Genomic DNA, 15,759 nt, shown 5'->3' with positions numbered 1-15,759 from the left:
CCCCGGGGCAAGGGTGGGGCCAAAATGGACGACCCAGTTTTACATAGGAATATATAGAAAAAATCTTTAAAAATCCTTCTCAAGAACCACAGGGCCAGGAAAGATGAAACTCATGTGGAATCATCCTCAGGTAGTGCAGATTCAAGTTTGTTCAAATCATGACCCCTGGGGCTAGGATAGGGCCAAAATGGCCGACCCAAGTTTTACATAGGGATATATAGGGAAACCTTTTAAAATCTTCTTTTCAAGTACTTCAAAGCTACGATTAGTGATATTTATATGGAATCATCCTCAGGTAGTGTAGATTCAAGTTTGTTCAAATGATGAACGCCTGGAGGGGGGGGGGAGTAAATTCAAGCCCGATGTGCTCAGGTGAGCGCTGTGGCCCCTGGGCATCTTGTTTCCTTTTATTTTTGACAACTTTATTTTGCATATTTACGCGAGTCAGTGTTCTTGCAAAAATATTCTTCTTGCATATTTAAATATTCCTTAAGATTATTTAGAGCTGTAAGCATGCAGCAGTATTCATGAAAAAAATTGTCTTGCTAATAAAAAGTAAAGGTCTCTCTCACGAAAATAAAGTGTCCTGAAAATTTAGTGATTTACATTAAATCAGCCACTATGGTATATTGTTTAGAAATGAACTTTATTAATTAATAATTTCTTTTCTTATGAATGTTTGTATGCATGCAGGGCCTGTTGGGGCTAATCATCCAATCCCCTCTTTCGTTAACCTGTTAACCCTCTCCCCCAATAACAGTTTTGACTTTAAAGAATTATACTGACTAATTCTTTATTAATAAATGTAAGATCAGGAAAACATTTAGTTCCACTGAATACAGAAAACAAACTTATAATTAATTGTGTGATTAGAATGCTAATTGATTCAACTGCTTCCTAAGTGACCTGAATTTTATTTGAAGTTTTCTCCTTTTATAAAGCCATAATCCAACCTAGCTTTCTCACTTTGTATATTAAATAGTGCTTCATCCATTGGAATTTAAGTACACCTCATATGAGGTTGCATTTTGGGGATGAGCATGCCGTCTTGTTGAGGTTGTCTTGTGTGTGCCAAGCAGGGTGGGGGTGGGGGGTGGAGTTTGTTTTGTGTGTGCAAAGTGGTGGTGGTGGTGGGGGGGGGGTGTTTACTAATCTTCTAATTACAGCTGTACTTATATGTGGCTATTTATTGATTTAGGCCTGTAATCTGCCGATGTACTGGAAAGCGTTACTGTTTCATGCCAGTGGAGGGGACAAATTAGGTTACATCACCAAAGAGAGCTTCACCTCTATGTGGAAAAAGTAAGAATAGTTTAATCACATCGCTCAATTTATCAGATATCATATTCTATGTTTTGATTCATTGGCATATATAGCTCCATGCACTAGGGAAAGACATATACATGTACATCCATCCAACTATTACAACAGGTATATTCAAAGGGCTGTCCCTAAGACCCAGGGGCAGGGAAATTTTATGGCCTATAATGATGTAATCCCCTGGTTATATTGGTATTCTTCCTAAACTTCCAATAAACCCCAGATCCCCCTTTAGTTTCCAAATATCCCCTTCTATTTCAATTTTTAGGGACAACCCTTATCAAGCTTATAGCCCATGAGGTAAAGGGTTATGTGTCAGATCAAAGAGTTTTTTTTTTTTTTTTCTCTTTTATTAAAACATGGTACATAAATAATTCATTGTACAAAAGCATGCTACATACATCGCATAGCTACTTGAACATCAAAATCACAAGTAATTGCCTATTTCTAGATATAAATTATCCTTAATAACATGTGCCTTCCGTAGAATTGCGTTTTGTAGACAAAGAGAATTTTTTAACTTATTTCGAAAAATTTCTGTAGACATATTTTCTTTTTCAAATCTACATTTCATTTTATATTTATAGATGTTAAAACATATAAAAGACAATAAATTATTCAATCTCGTTGTTTTTGAATTGATTTCATTGTAAAAACCTAGAACAAGTATTTTCCATGTGACTTCAAAACCCAAAAATAAACTAATTTTTTTCCATATATTTTCACAGATTTTACATTTGTACAATAGATGTTCATTGTCTTCAACAACCATACAATATTCACAATAAGGTTCTACATCTTTGTTCCATTTACTTACATTTAGATTATTATTCAATATGCAATTCAGTAATTTATAATTGAATTCAGCAACATTTTTTTCATACATATACTTAATTTTAGCTAGATATACATTTTTCCAGATATATTTGTAACCAAGATCGAAAGTCTTTTGCCACATATTTTCATAAACTGGTCTTTGAAATTTAATGTTTACCAAAATTGAATAATAAAAATCACATTTAAGATTTTCTAGAGTTCTTATGCTATTATCTCTAAATAAAAATGACATTTTGTTTTTAATATTAACAAATTTAGCATATGTACAATCAAAATTGTTTTTGTATTCTCTGAGTACTTTTTTTATCATGATATATTCACAAAAAATATTGTTTTTCTTTTCCAGTATGTTGTAAAAATGTTCAATACTAAGAAAGTTTCCATCATTATCGAAAAGATCTTTGATATATAGAATATTACTTTTTATCCAGTTTTCAAAACAAAGAGGTTTAGAATCATACTGAAACAAATTATTGTTCCAAATGAATTCCGATAAAAATTGGTCTCTCTTTAAAGTACAAATATGTTTAACTTTTTTACATTTATTGAAAGCAGAGAGGACCTCACCATAAAAAAGTGGTATTCTTATCATCTTAAAAAAGGCAGTATTTTCAAAGTTAACTACATTTGTTTTGATAATATCATTTACTGATATGTTTTTAAGATTAAGAATATTGTTCAACATCTTACATATTATATTTTCTTTATCTAATAATCGTTTTATCCAGGAGGCTTTTGCTGCAGTAAATTTACTCTCTATATCAACAATACCTATTCCACCTTGGTCAACTTTACCGATTAGCGTATTTCTTTTTATCCTGTCTTTTTTCTTCCATATAAAATTAAATACAAGTTTTGATACTTTTTTAAAGAATTCTTTTTTTGGATTTGACAAAATAAAAGCATTATATACCAATTTAGATAATGCTAGTGTATTAATTATGGTACATTTTCCAAAGATTGTTAAGTTTCGCCTTCTCCAAACGCTCAGTATTCTTTCAAGTTTCTCCAATTTATTTGTCCAGTTCATAGCATAACAAAAATCCTTATCATGACCGAGATATATACCTAATGATTTTACATGACTTTTAGCAATTTTTACACCAAATATATGACTTTCGTTTAAATACCTTTCAATAAATTTTCCTGTTAATAAACATTCTGTTTTGTCCAAATTCAATTTCGGGCCTGCGACTTTGCTAAATTCACTTATTGTTTCTAAAGCTTTTTTCATTGAATTAGTGTCTTTCAATAGATTAGTGCAATCATCTGCATGTTGAACGATTTTTAAATTTCCATTATCACCTGGCGATAAGCCGATTATTTCTTCATTATTTTTAAGCTGAACTGCTAGTATTTCTAGCACAAAAATAAATAAAAGCGCTGATACAGGACAGCCTTGTCTAATCCCTCTTTGCATTTCACATGATTTTGACATCCACCCATTATTTTTAACTTTGAAGGTTGGTTTGAAGTATAATGTCTTTATCATCTTGATGAAGTTTTCTCCAAAATTAAATTTTTCTAGAGTTTTGTACATGAAGTTATATTCAACAGAATCAAAAGCTTTTTCAAAATCGAGAAAGAGCAAAATACCATCAATATCATTATTTGTACAATATTCAAAAATGTCTAATATTATTCTTGCGTTCTCTCCAATGTATCTACCTTTAATATAAGCACTCTGTTCACTACTTATTATTCTACTAGCAATTTTTTGCAAACGATTAGCTAAAACATGAGCGAAAATTTTGTAATCAACGTTTGTTAGACTAATTGGTCTATAATTCTTAAGATTTTCTTTCTCTCCTTTTTTATATATCAGGGATATCACAGCGTTTCTTTGCGAAAAGGGCAAAATACCATCATCAATACTTTTAAGTAAAGAAGGAAGAAATATTTCCTTTATATCATGCCAAAATCTTTTATAGAATTCTGCCGTTAGGCCATCTTGTCCAGGGGATTTGTTATTTTTCATTTTAAGAACAGCTTCTTCGCATTCTAATTTTGTAGGTAACATGTCGCATAACTCTTTTTCGGCCTTTGTGACCTTTTCACAGTTAACATTCTTAAAATAATTTTCAACTTCATTATCAGAAATATTTTTACTACTGTATAATGAGCTATAAAAAGTAAACAAGCTTTTCATAATATTATCATTGTCACAAACAACAGTCTCATTTTCATCCTTTATTTTAGTTATTGCATTATTTATTTGCTGCTTTTTTTCAAGACCTAAAAAATAAGAATTACTTTTCTCCCCCTTTTCTATCCACAAAGCTCTAGATCGTACATAAGCTCCATTACATTTCTGGGCATAATAATTATCTCTTTCTTCTTCAAGCTGTCGTTTGTATCTCATATTTATTTCAGTATAATGCTTTAAATCGATTTGTTTTAATTGAGTTTCTATAAATTTGATTCTCTTTTTTTGATTATTAGCTTTATTTTTTGAAAAAGATACGCAGAAGTCTTTTATTGATATTTTCATTCGTTCCCATCTAACTTTTGGATCGTTTAATTGCTTTAATTCTTCTTTTTCGTCATTAATATATTTTCTTAGTTTTTCACAAAAGTTTTCGTCATCTAATAATGAGTTATTTAGCTTCCAATAACCACTTCCTCGTAAAATTTCAAAAGTACTGAGATCAAAACCTAAGCCTAAATGGTCGCTCATACGTGTCCCTTCAACACTGGGTGCTCTACGTACAGTAATATCACAAAGTGGGAAAAACATATTATCATGCATAAAAACATAATCTATTCTACTCTTAGGAATGTCCTCTCCATCACACCACGTTAAACCATTTATTCTTGTTTTTCCACTGGAAAGCCAGCAGTCATTTAGATCAAAATATTTCAAAAAATTTCTTAGATTCTTAACACTTTTATCATTTTGATTATAGTCTAATTGACAATTAAAATCACCACAGACAACAAGCCCTTCTACATTCATTGCATGTTGACTAACCCAAGATGATAATCTTTTAAAAAAAGCAATTCTAGAGTGTTCAGCGTTAGGTGCATAGACATTCACAATTGTAATAATTTTTTCATTATATTTTAAGTTAACTAAAAGTCTTCTTCCATCAAGAGACTGGTGATAATTTAATATTTCAACTGAAAGGTTTTGCTTAAAAAATAGCGAAACGCCCCTACTATAAACAGAGTCGGAAAAACAATGAAGTTTGTTTCCAAACCATCTAGAATTGTATATAAATTCATGTTCTTTAACAAAATGGGTTTCTTGTAAGATAATTATATCGAAATCTGAATCTTTCAACCACTCAAAAAGTGTTACTCTCTTTTTATAGGTATTTAGACCTCTCACATTTAGGGAGAGGAATGATAAAGAGTTTTTAATCATGTGATCGTGTAAATTGTTAATTCACATTATTTTGCAGCAGAGTCGTTTTCATTTTTCTTCTTATTTTTTTTCAAGTCTCGGATAAATGTGTCGAGTTTCTTTTGACTAGCCTCGCTTTGAGAGCCTTTCCTAGGCACGGATGCGCTCCTGAGTTTTCTAGTATATTTGGCAGCAATTTTTTGTACGATAGCTCCAAGTTTGTTTTCACCTGGCCATTTGGATGGTTCTGTTTGAGTTGTGCCGATGGTATCCAAGCCTGTACCCCAGTAAACATCAACAGTAGATTCGGCGAAGATCGTATTGGCATTGGAGGCTTCGAGTTTTTCTCGCATTGGATTTATTTGTTCGGCTTTTGCTGTCAGATCAAAGAGTTGAAAACTAGAACAATTATATTGTTTTTTTAAAATGTCATTAAATGAAATTATATATTTCATGAAAATTTATTTTTTCGTTAACAAAGCATGGTGTAAATGAAAAGAAATACTGAATTCTTTAGGAAACATACGTGTAGCACTTAAAGATTTATTTTAATTGACCCATTGCCTAAAGAATAGGAGCAAATGTTTATAGCAAAACTTTTTTCATTCAATTCTATAAAATTTACTTTTTCTCATAAATCATTCCTAAAATTAATTTTCCTGACAATTTTAAACATCCAAAAAGTATTGTTGCTGAAATAATTTGTGCCATACAAGGATGAAAGTGTATGTGTTGCATGTAGTTAGTCATGAAATCAAACCTGATCACATGATAAATGGATGAAATAAATCACCTCTTCTAATATAAAAATCTTTATTAATTTGCTGAGATGTTATCAGTGTCTGTAAGAACTATATTTCAACATGTTTTAACTCTCATCTTTAGAGTTTTTCTCCCTTGCCATGACGAGGCCGCCCAATTTGTGAAGCTGGCAGCTAAACAGAACTGTAATTATCTAGAGGAGGATGACTTTTTCAATCTTATACAGGTACATACTTCTGATTCTCATTTATTAATGATATTCATTTTAAACAGATTTTGAAATGTAAGTAATTTCTCAAGCTTTTGAATATCTTCCAAATTAGAAGACCACACAGTATTTTATCTTTTAATGTGAAAAGCTAAGTGAATTCTTCTTTAAAAGTAATACTTTAGTAGCAAAAGATCATATATTCTCTAAAAGAGACAAAATAAATTAATCTCTCAATCATGAAATCATTGATATCCAGCTATCATTAACTTTCAATTCATCTGTGTTTGACTGCACTGTAGAAACCACATGTATCATATATGTACTAATTTGAATGACATATTCATCAATTTTCATGTTTACAGTAACTAGACAAGTGTTTCTTAACTTTGTCTGTCTGTCTGCACTGTAGGGTCCATGTAATCATATGATATAATATATTTTATTATATAGCTAATAAATAGTCTCTAATAAAATACTACCAAAAATCTAGAGAATTTTAGCATTCAATATCTTGACGTTTTATTGAATGCCAAGTTTGTATTACCGGTATGTGTACGAGTATGCCCGAAACATTTCAAACATGAGCGTTCAATATCGAACGCCCCGTTGTAAACAAAAAAAGTTGTCTGGTCAAATTCTCAGAGCTAAATTAAAGAAAGGAAGTGGCATCTAGGTAAGATGTGTTTATTTTTCACACAAAAATGAAAGTATTTATTAAAATATAGTACATATTAGACCCATTAAAACCTAAATAATCAATTCATATCGCTCGGTAGGGTCATCGGAATGATGCAATATTGAACTCTTACAGGACAGATGTAAATTTGAATACCGATACTAAAAATCATTAATTTGAGGTTGTTATTAGTTGGAATATTATATTATATTATATTATTATAAATTATATGGAAATGTTTAAGATATATAATAAAGGAGTTCTTGAACTTATATTGGTGAATATTGGCACTCGGCTGTACAAATGCACTCGCAAGCTTGTGCATTTGAACAGCCAACTTGTGCCAACATTCACCAATATAAGTTCAATAACCCTATAATATAATTTCTCTATGTGTAAATTCTCATGTTTACAGTGTAAGAGTTAAACTAGTTTGGTGTTTCTCTGTGCTAACCCTGTCTGTTTGTCTCTCTGTATGAATCAGTTTTTCTCTGTGGTAACCCTGTCTGTCTGTCTGTAGGATGTAGTGGATTCACACCCAGGACTCACTTTTCTCCTGGATGCTCCAGAATTCCACTCCAGATACATCAATACAGTAAGAATTTGGATTATTGAAGTGTCTTAAAGTTATTGGGGATGGGTATTGCAAAACATTTTTCACCCCAAATTTCAAGATAATATTTTTACAAGCTATTTTTACAACAATTTTATATGAATATTCATAATTTTCCTAAAAATATAACCTCATTTTTTCTAAAATTGCGATTACCTAATTTCTTTCATTTTTTACAGCGGCGACAAATATATGCAATAAAAAAAAACAAAGAAAGAAAACATCAACAAATGATATAACAACAGCTCGTACTATAAATTATTCAAGGTTTTTGTATTCCTATCAGGAAGCATCACTAACATTATTTTTAAAAAAATATATCATAGCAATTGAGACATAGAAACATAATTTGTTTTTTTTTAAAATAAAGTGGATGTTATTATTTTTTCACTAGTAAACGAATAGTGATGTCCAACTGAATAAATTTTTGCACAAGCGTAGATTACCCTGAAAAGCGCCCTTTCCTAGCGGCAGCGACTGGAATCAAGGGCAGAGAACCAGTGCTAGCACAAGCGCCACCTATCGGGAAAATATTTCCACGAGGTCACAAACAGCGGTATGATCGGATATTTTAAATATGATGATTGACTAATAAAAACTGCAATTACTGTGAATTTCAATTTATAGTGTTTCTAATACCTTATAAACATAGACTTTTTAAAAGTTCAATCCTAAATAAGGTAAGCTAAAATTATATTGAAAATATTGGAGGGAACCGATGTACCAAGCCGGATTGTTTTTATTTAGTTGTATTATTTATATGAACATTTCAAAACTATTGTTTATACCATAAAAGTTGTGATATTTATAAAAGTGCAAATAATGAAAGAAACTGAAATATTTATGAAATTATGTAGAATTACGTATTCAATAATCATTACTACACAGTAATTTCTATAATGTTTATTTCATCTTTTCACTATGCTATTAGTCACAGAATACCTTAAAAAAAATTAAAATATGATTATAATCAATAATGAATTTATTTAAATATCAATTAATCTTTTTTTTTTCCACCCTCCTGATCGACTGGCTAAAAATGCCATGGCTCAATTGTCTGAACCTCAAAGAAACCTTACTTAATTTTTTTTAATCCTTATTACTGGTTTATATCATTCCCTTAACATTAACGTTGAATTTTTCTAAGAAAAAAAGTTTTATACCCTCACTGCGATGCGCCTCTCAGGCCTTCAGGCCTTTGATTTATTTACATAATATATAATGCATATTTGGATGCTAATATGCCATTCTTTTACCACTTTCAAAATTTTTTACCCTTCCTATAATTGTAATTTGAAATATTTAACAAATATTAAATGATTAATTTCTGGAATTTAAAAGTTAATACATAAAACCTGATATTTTAGTCTATCTTGATATACTTGTATACCAAAAAAAACACACACCCTACTGTTGATGTTGTAAGTTTAGCTTATCTTCACCAATCACGATGCTTACTTTCAGGTTATAGCCCGGATCTTCTATAGCATCAATCGGTCCTGGTCTGGAAGAATAACCATAAGTGAACTCAGGAAAAGTAATTTCTTACAGGTTTGTAGGCATTTATTTCTTATGGATGTCATATATTCTTCTAACTTTTAGTCTTAAATTTTTTATCTTAAAATTTTGTAGTCCAAAACAATACATCATCTGCCTGAACAATAACTTTTTATGTATTTCAAATCATATTGTATATGTTTTATTTTGTAATCATACAGTGAATCTGTTAACAAGGGAAATAACTCTTACTATTTCTATCTTAGAATTTTGTAGTCCAAAACAATACATCTTCAACCTGAACAATAACTATTTATAAATATGTATTTATAATCATAGTGTATATACATATTTTGTAATCATACAGTGAATCTGTTGACAAGGGAAATAACTCTTACTAAATATCATGATAATAAATATTGAATAAATGTGAATAACGAATTGAAAGAAAAAATGATAAAATGGTTTACAAAAGAATTGTAGGTTTTCATATATCTTTAGCATGCCAATAAATAGAACTGCATGTATAGAAAATGTTGATTCTTTCTAAAATTCTGTGAAGACATGGCACAATAATCTACACAATAAATCTCTGTTTACAAACAATTTTGATCTGGAATCTAAAATTGTTACTTTTGAAACAAATGAACTTTATAACATAACATATATCTTAAAAGAAAATGTCTACCTTTCTGCAGAAATTAATTACCTCATACTCAGTTGTTCAATCTCACACTATACATTGCAAATCACTATCAAAGATTAATGTGTGATGTGTGTTTTACTCTGATTGACTTTGTTACATGAGATATCTTTGTTCAAGTCTTACATGTACTTCTCTAACTTTTGAAAAACACACACACTTCGATCATAGAATAGAATAAATGCATTGGAGATGTGGTAGCAATGCAGTCTGTTTCTATACTTAGACCTGTTTATGGATACTGTAGATCACTTAATTTTCGCGACATCTTATTTTCGCGAGATAGTCATAGACTCTTTATAAGTGAGACAAAATGTTCACGAATTGTGATCATTGCTCTACATAATCTTAAGGAATTCTATTATACGCGAGAATGAAGTTTTCGCAAGCATACCGTCTTGTGTAATTACGCGAAAATAAAGTTCTCGGGAATAAAAAGTGATTTACAGTATATAATTCTGAGAGCTTCAGATTGGAAAAGGTGTTAAAATGAAATTAAGAACAAGGATTCAAGCATTGATGTACAGTTTAACTGCAGTACACATGTATCTTGAACTCAGAAATCTTGAATACAATGGATATGTCCAAGTTATTTTGAAGTCCCAACCACATGTTCTTTAAGTATTTTACCCCTTAATATCTGGAATCCACGGATATCACGGAAGTTTTTTGTCCTAATAAATTCCATGTAATTGTATATTTGTATATTTGCTTGTATTTTCAGACTCTGGCCCTGTTAGAACAAGAAGACGACATCAATCAGATTACGGATTTCTTTTCCTATGAACATTTCTATGTGATTTACTGTAAATTCTGGGAGCTAGACAAGGATCACGATCTGTACATCAGCAAAGAAGATTTAGCTCGTCATAACGATCACGGTAAAGGGCTCACTTCTCTTGTTTTCCAGTATTCTAGTCTTATTATTTGTCTCTTGTGGATCTGAGCAAAGCCATTCAAGATTTAGAGGGTTATAAATAATGGATTTTTTTCTGTCGGTTTCTAGTATTTTTGATTAATTTGTCATTGCATGGATAAGCTCATCTTCACTAGCCAAGGGTTTCCAATCCAAATCTACTCTACAACTCCATTACAGCGATAGGTAGCACAATTGAATTTCCCGTTTGATAGGACTAAATCTGTCAAGGGTTGTTGATTGAAAACCCTTGGCTAGCGAAGATTGGATAAGCTATCCCAAATTATTTATATCACACATGTTAAGTGCACTGGTATTTGATATTTAATATAAATTTGATTTGTGGTTTGGATTTAATATGGTGAAATGTGCCTCTTCAGTCCTTTTTAAGGTGTGGAGGATGTATTTCAGTTAAGCAGCATACTGAATATTTTATTTTTTATCATTTTCTGTTTTTCAGCTTTATCATTAAAAGTTATAGACAGAATATTTTCTGGATCTGTGATCAAGTAAGTGAATATTTTTTTTATTACTCAATGTTTGAACACATGTTTTTTGTACTTTCTGATCATCAGATGCAAGGCCTAGTCTTAGAGCAAGGTCATATTTTAAGTTCAAAGGTCACTTTTCCCCCTATTTTGTATTTTTATGTACCGTAATTCATTGTAAAATATGTAACGAGGGAACCAATTTTTTAGGGGCACTAACTTAAAAGATGGACGGATGAGCTACCCTGAGTTTGTCTGGTTCTTAATGTCTGAAGAGGATAAAAAACATCCTACAAGGTAAGAATCTCTCCTACAAGGTAATTTTCCATCCTGCAAGGTAATTTTCCATCCTACAAAGTACTTTGCCATTTTTCCAGATTGAGAATTACCTAGAAGAAAGGTCAATTACCCTTTCTTCTAGGTAATTCTCAATCTGGAAGCAGGAACGAATCTGGTTTTATGGTAACTTTTCTATTTCTTTTGAGGATCAAAACATTGGGGGGGGGGCAATAGTCATGGGCTTACAATTTTTGTTTCTTTGTTAAGTTAATTTTTTGGTTGAATTTTGCAAATACAGAAAAAAAATCAGATTATCCAGGTTCTATTAATTTCTCTTGTCTTTTTTTTTTCAATATCTCTATGAACAGATGATGTATGAAAATAATTTTTAAAAGATACAGTAAATGATCAGTGCTGTACATGTATATTGTAAAAAAAGTTTTGAAATTGATCACTCATTCTTTCATACATTTTACTTAAAACCTAAAAATTACTAATAGTTTTAGTATAAAAACTTAATCTGGCAGTTATGAATAAATTCCTTTGAGTTCTACAGCTACATGTATCACACACTGTACGTTATCTTAACTTTCAGCATTGAGTACTGGTTTCGCTGTATGGATTTAGATGGGGATGGTGTTATTTCTATGTATGAAATGGAATATTTTTATGATGAACAAATGCAGAAGATGGAATCCTTAGGAATAGAAAAACTTCCTTTTGAAGATTGCCTATGCCAGGTAACATTTCACATGGAAGAGTAGAAAATATGTGTAAAGGACCTCAAAAGCATATAATTAATATCTACAATTTAATGCATTTTAGAATTTTTACACCTACATGAGTAGCCTTTTCTAATTGTCCATAAAACATTCCTTATATGGATGATTTATAAGTTATATTCTAAAGTCAGGATATGACCTCACCAGTATCTATAATTGTTCAAGTTGCAATTCCTCTTCTCTAAAGCTATGTATATATGTATAAATATATGTATGGTCTATAGGTTTGGGATTTATTGAGCTTTGTCAAACAAGTGTAACCAAATTTCTTACACAGCTACCCACTTCAAACTGGGTTTTTTTTCGTCATTCAAACTTCCTTGGGAAAAAAAAGAGAAAAAAACCTTTTCTACTGTTATCTTCTGTATATTAGACTTTGATTTTATGAAATTGGTGATGATTGGTTCTGACGAATGTTCTACGCAGCAGTATTGGGAGCTGAAATTTAATTATGGCAATTTACATATTTCATTGATCTGATTTTGGCACCATACTGCTATGACATCATGGACCAAAATACAGTGAAAGAGAGACAAGAATTTACATTTGGTCAATGGAGTTATCAATGACAAATAAAGCATAATTATCAAAAATGCTAAAATAATTAATGTTATCCTTACTTTACAAAATTCAAGCTGAACTCTGAACTTCAGAATCGTCACCAATCTTTAATAGAAATTTGCTTTACATGACTTGCCTTCCCCAATCACTGCAAATGTTTTTTCCTTTAATAATTCAATTTTAATGGAAAAAGATGGCGAGGGGGGAGGGTTAGTTGTTGTTAATCAGCTGTTGGTGAATTTCAGTGTGTTTGAAAATATGTATGCATGCAACACAGTTTCATATGTCTACAATTTTTTTGGCAAAAATATATTTTCATTTTTTGTTTTCTTGTCAAAAGATGCTGGATCTTGTGAGACCAAAAATTTTGGGGAAAATAACTCTGTCTGACCTCAAAAGCTGCAAAATGGCCAACATCTTCTTTGATACATTTTTCAATCTTGACAAATTTTTGGATCATGAACAAAGAGATCCTTTTGCCAATGCCAGGGTAAGATTTCTTTCTTTTTTTTTTTTGTTTTTTTTTTTAAATGAAGTAAGATAAAGTATGTTTTACTTTGGATGCAAAAGAAAGGATATATGTAATTTTTCATGTTAAAAAGCATCTGGTTTTAAACTGGACTATTCTTGTAAAAGTTTTAGAGGCACAACTGTTAGATTATAGAGTTGTGCACTTTTTTTATTCATAGACTGACTGTGAATCTTTGTATTTTTTAGGACTTTGATATACAGTGAATCTGTACACTGTAAAATCACATATTTTCGAGGGGTCAAATTTTCGTGGTTTGAGGAAAATATATTGTTTTATGGGGATTCAGTTTCATGGTTGAAGAATTGTTCAGGAGTAATGTATGTGAAAAAATGCATTTCGTTGTGGACATAAATTTATGGGCCTCTTCATACCTTGAAAACCATGAAAATTAACCCTCTACGAAAATGAGTGATTTACAGTATTTTTCAGAACTTCGTCAGTAATTCTGTTTATTTTACAGGACTTTGACTGTCATTCTGTTTAATTTACAGGACTTTCACTGTCAATCTGTTTATTTTTCAGGACTTTGACAGTGATGTTAGTGAGCCCTCAGACTGGGAGAAGTATGCAGCAGAGGAATACGAGATACTGGTGGCAGAGGAGGGGTCTAATGACCAGGAGGAGATGTAAGGAGTTGGGAGTCTTGTTAATTATCTGTGATGCATTGCTTATTCACTCAGCCTTCATATTGAATCATTTTCATATAGATTCCATACTTCAATCCCCTTCAGTTTGTTTCTTAGATATATTGCATGTGTACATAAATTGATGTATTCGGCGGGGGCAAAAATTTCCCTGTATACAGTTTTACTAATATTTTCATAATTTGTGATTTTCAATGAATTCAAGTCATAAATTCTATTTAAAATAATTTGATCATGAGATACTTTCAAGGCAAAAAAAAACTTTATAAATTAGATACCAGTTTGCCAGTAAGATGTATTATTGATCTGAGATTTTGACTTTCCAGACATTATGAAGATGATTTTGAGCCTGACGACGAGGAACTGATTAACCAAGAACTAAAAAGAGTTCAGCAGACTAACTCAGCCCAGTTCCTGGGGGGTGGGGATTCTGGTGCCAGGGACGAGGATATTTACGACTTTTCCACAGATAATCTGGGATATTAAATGGATTCTGCAGACTTTGAAGCTCTTTCTTTATACCTGTGATATGTCTCAAGTTTTCTGGGAGGCACTGTAAACTGAGGACAATCCATTACATGTACGTTATTGAATGTGAGGCAGTATTTCATCTCCAAATACAATTGTTACAATATTATATATACAAAGTGAAAAAAGGAGGTATTCTGTATTTGACTTTGATAGTTGAAATACATGTACATTGTATTCATCTCTGAGTTTTTAATTAAATAGTTGAATCATTTCATATCAGAGATTATTTGTTAAATTATTTCATATGTGATGTGATGTTTAAACTATTGAAGTTCTCATGTCAGTGTTCAAACATATTTTATGAAGCTAGCAGTTGAAGTATTAATTATTTGTTAAAATTTTTTTCTGTATCTCATGCTAGAGACCTATACATGTAGTAGTTGGAGTAAAGTATGACAAACAGCTTGATCTACCGTGACCAGTTAGATAAATTCATAAGTCTGCACGAGTCATCTTCTGCATTTTGTATTTTCACAAAGTTTGTTAGTCTGGTCATTGTTTGAATGTTAAAAACACATTTTACTTATAAATCCATTTCAATTTAATTTATTTTATTTATTGATATATTCCGTATAATCTATGCATTTTGCTGTGATGTTTGTAATAAACATTAGGTATGAAAGCCTGTCACAGGAAATAAGATTTTTGTTTGCTCACTTACACCAGAACCCCTGACTCAGGAGCCATGAAATTCACAACTTCGAAAGAGGCATTCTTGCTTATCATATATACCCAGGAGCAGAGAACAAGATTTTCAAAGAACGAATGCACACTCACTATATTTTCAATAGCGCCCCACCATAACACCAGAACCCTAAGCCAGGGGCCATAAAATTCACAATTTTGGAAGAAGGAACCTTATTCAACATAACTATGTACTTGGTAAGCTTAATATTTAAAAACCCAGGAGCAGAGAAGAAGATTTTCAAAGAAATAATGCAGTTTCACTATATAATCTACATGTTACATACATGTACATGTAGATATATCACTAGCACTAGAACCCTTGGCCCTGGGGCCATGAAATTCACAATTTTGGAAGAGGCAGCATTTTTCAACAT

At 31.3% G+C, this 15,759-nt stretch overlaps 1 protein-coding gene across 2 annotated transcripts in view; it reads left to right on the top strand.

Annotated features, from left to right (window-relative positions):
* Nucleotides 1-15,346, top strand: part of LOC134246353 (serine/threonine-protein phosphatase 2A regulatory subunit B'' subunit beta-like) — a 43,688-nt gene extending 28,342 nt beyond the window's left edge. For both annotated transcript variants that reach the window (XM_062728704.1, XM_062728703.1), the window contains 11 exons: nucleotides 1,199-1,302; nucleotides 6,389-6,491; nucleotides 7,673-7,747; nucleotides 9,230-9,316; nucleotides 10,690-10,846; nucleotides 11,342-11,390; nucleotides 11,580-11,666; nucleotides 12,244-12,388; nucleotides 13,332-13,481; nucleotides 14,046-14,149; nucleotides 14,494-15,346. In XM_062728704.1, coding sequence (XP_062584688.1) covers nucleotides 1,199-1,302; nucleotides 6,389-6,491; nucleotides 7,673-7,747; nucleotides 9,230-9,316; nucleotides 10,690-10,846; nucleotides 11,342-11,390; nucleotides 11,580-11,666; nucleotides 12,244-12,388; nucleotides 13,332-13,481; nucleotides 14,046-14,149; nucleotides 14,494-14,653 — 1,221 coding nt within the window. In that variant the 3' untranslated portion in view covers nucleotides 14,654-15,346. The remainder of the gene's footprint in view (nucleotides 1-1,198; nucleotides 1,303-6,388; nucleotides 6,492-7,672; nucleotides 7,748-9,229; nucleotides 9,317-10,689; nucleotides 10,847-11,341; nucleotides 11,391-11,579; nucleotides 11,667-12,243; nucleotides 12,389-13,331; nucleotides 13,482-14,045; nucleotides 14,150-14,493) is intronic.
* Nucleotides 15,347-15,759: the final 413 nt, after the last annotated feature.

This window comes from Saccostrea cucullata, unplaced genomic scaffold (genome assembly GCF_032062105.1).
Source record: "Saccostrea cucullata isolate Sc308-1 unplaced genomic scaffold, CSIRO_AGI_Scuc_v1 ctg22, whole genome shotgun sequence".
Lineage (NCBI taxonomy): Eukaryota > Metazoa > Mollusca > Bivalvia > Ostreida > Ostreidae > Saccostrea > Saccostrea cuccullata.
Note: the sequence above shows the minus strand (reverse complement) of the source record. Positions and strands in the feature narration are given on the sequence as shown.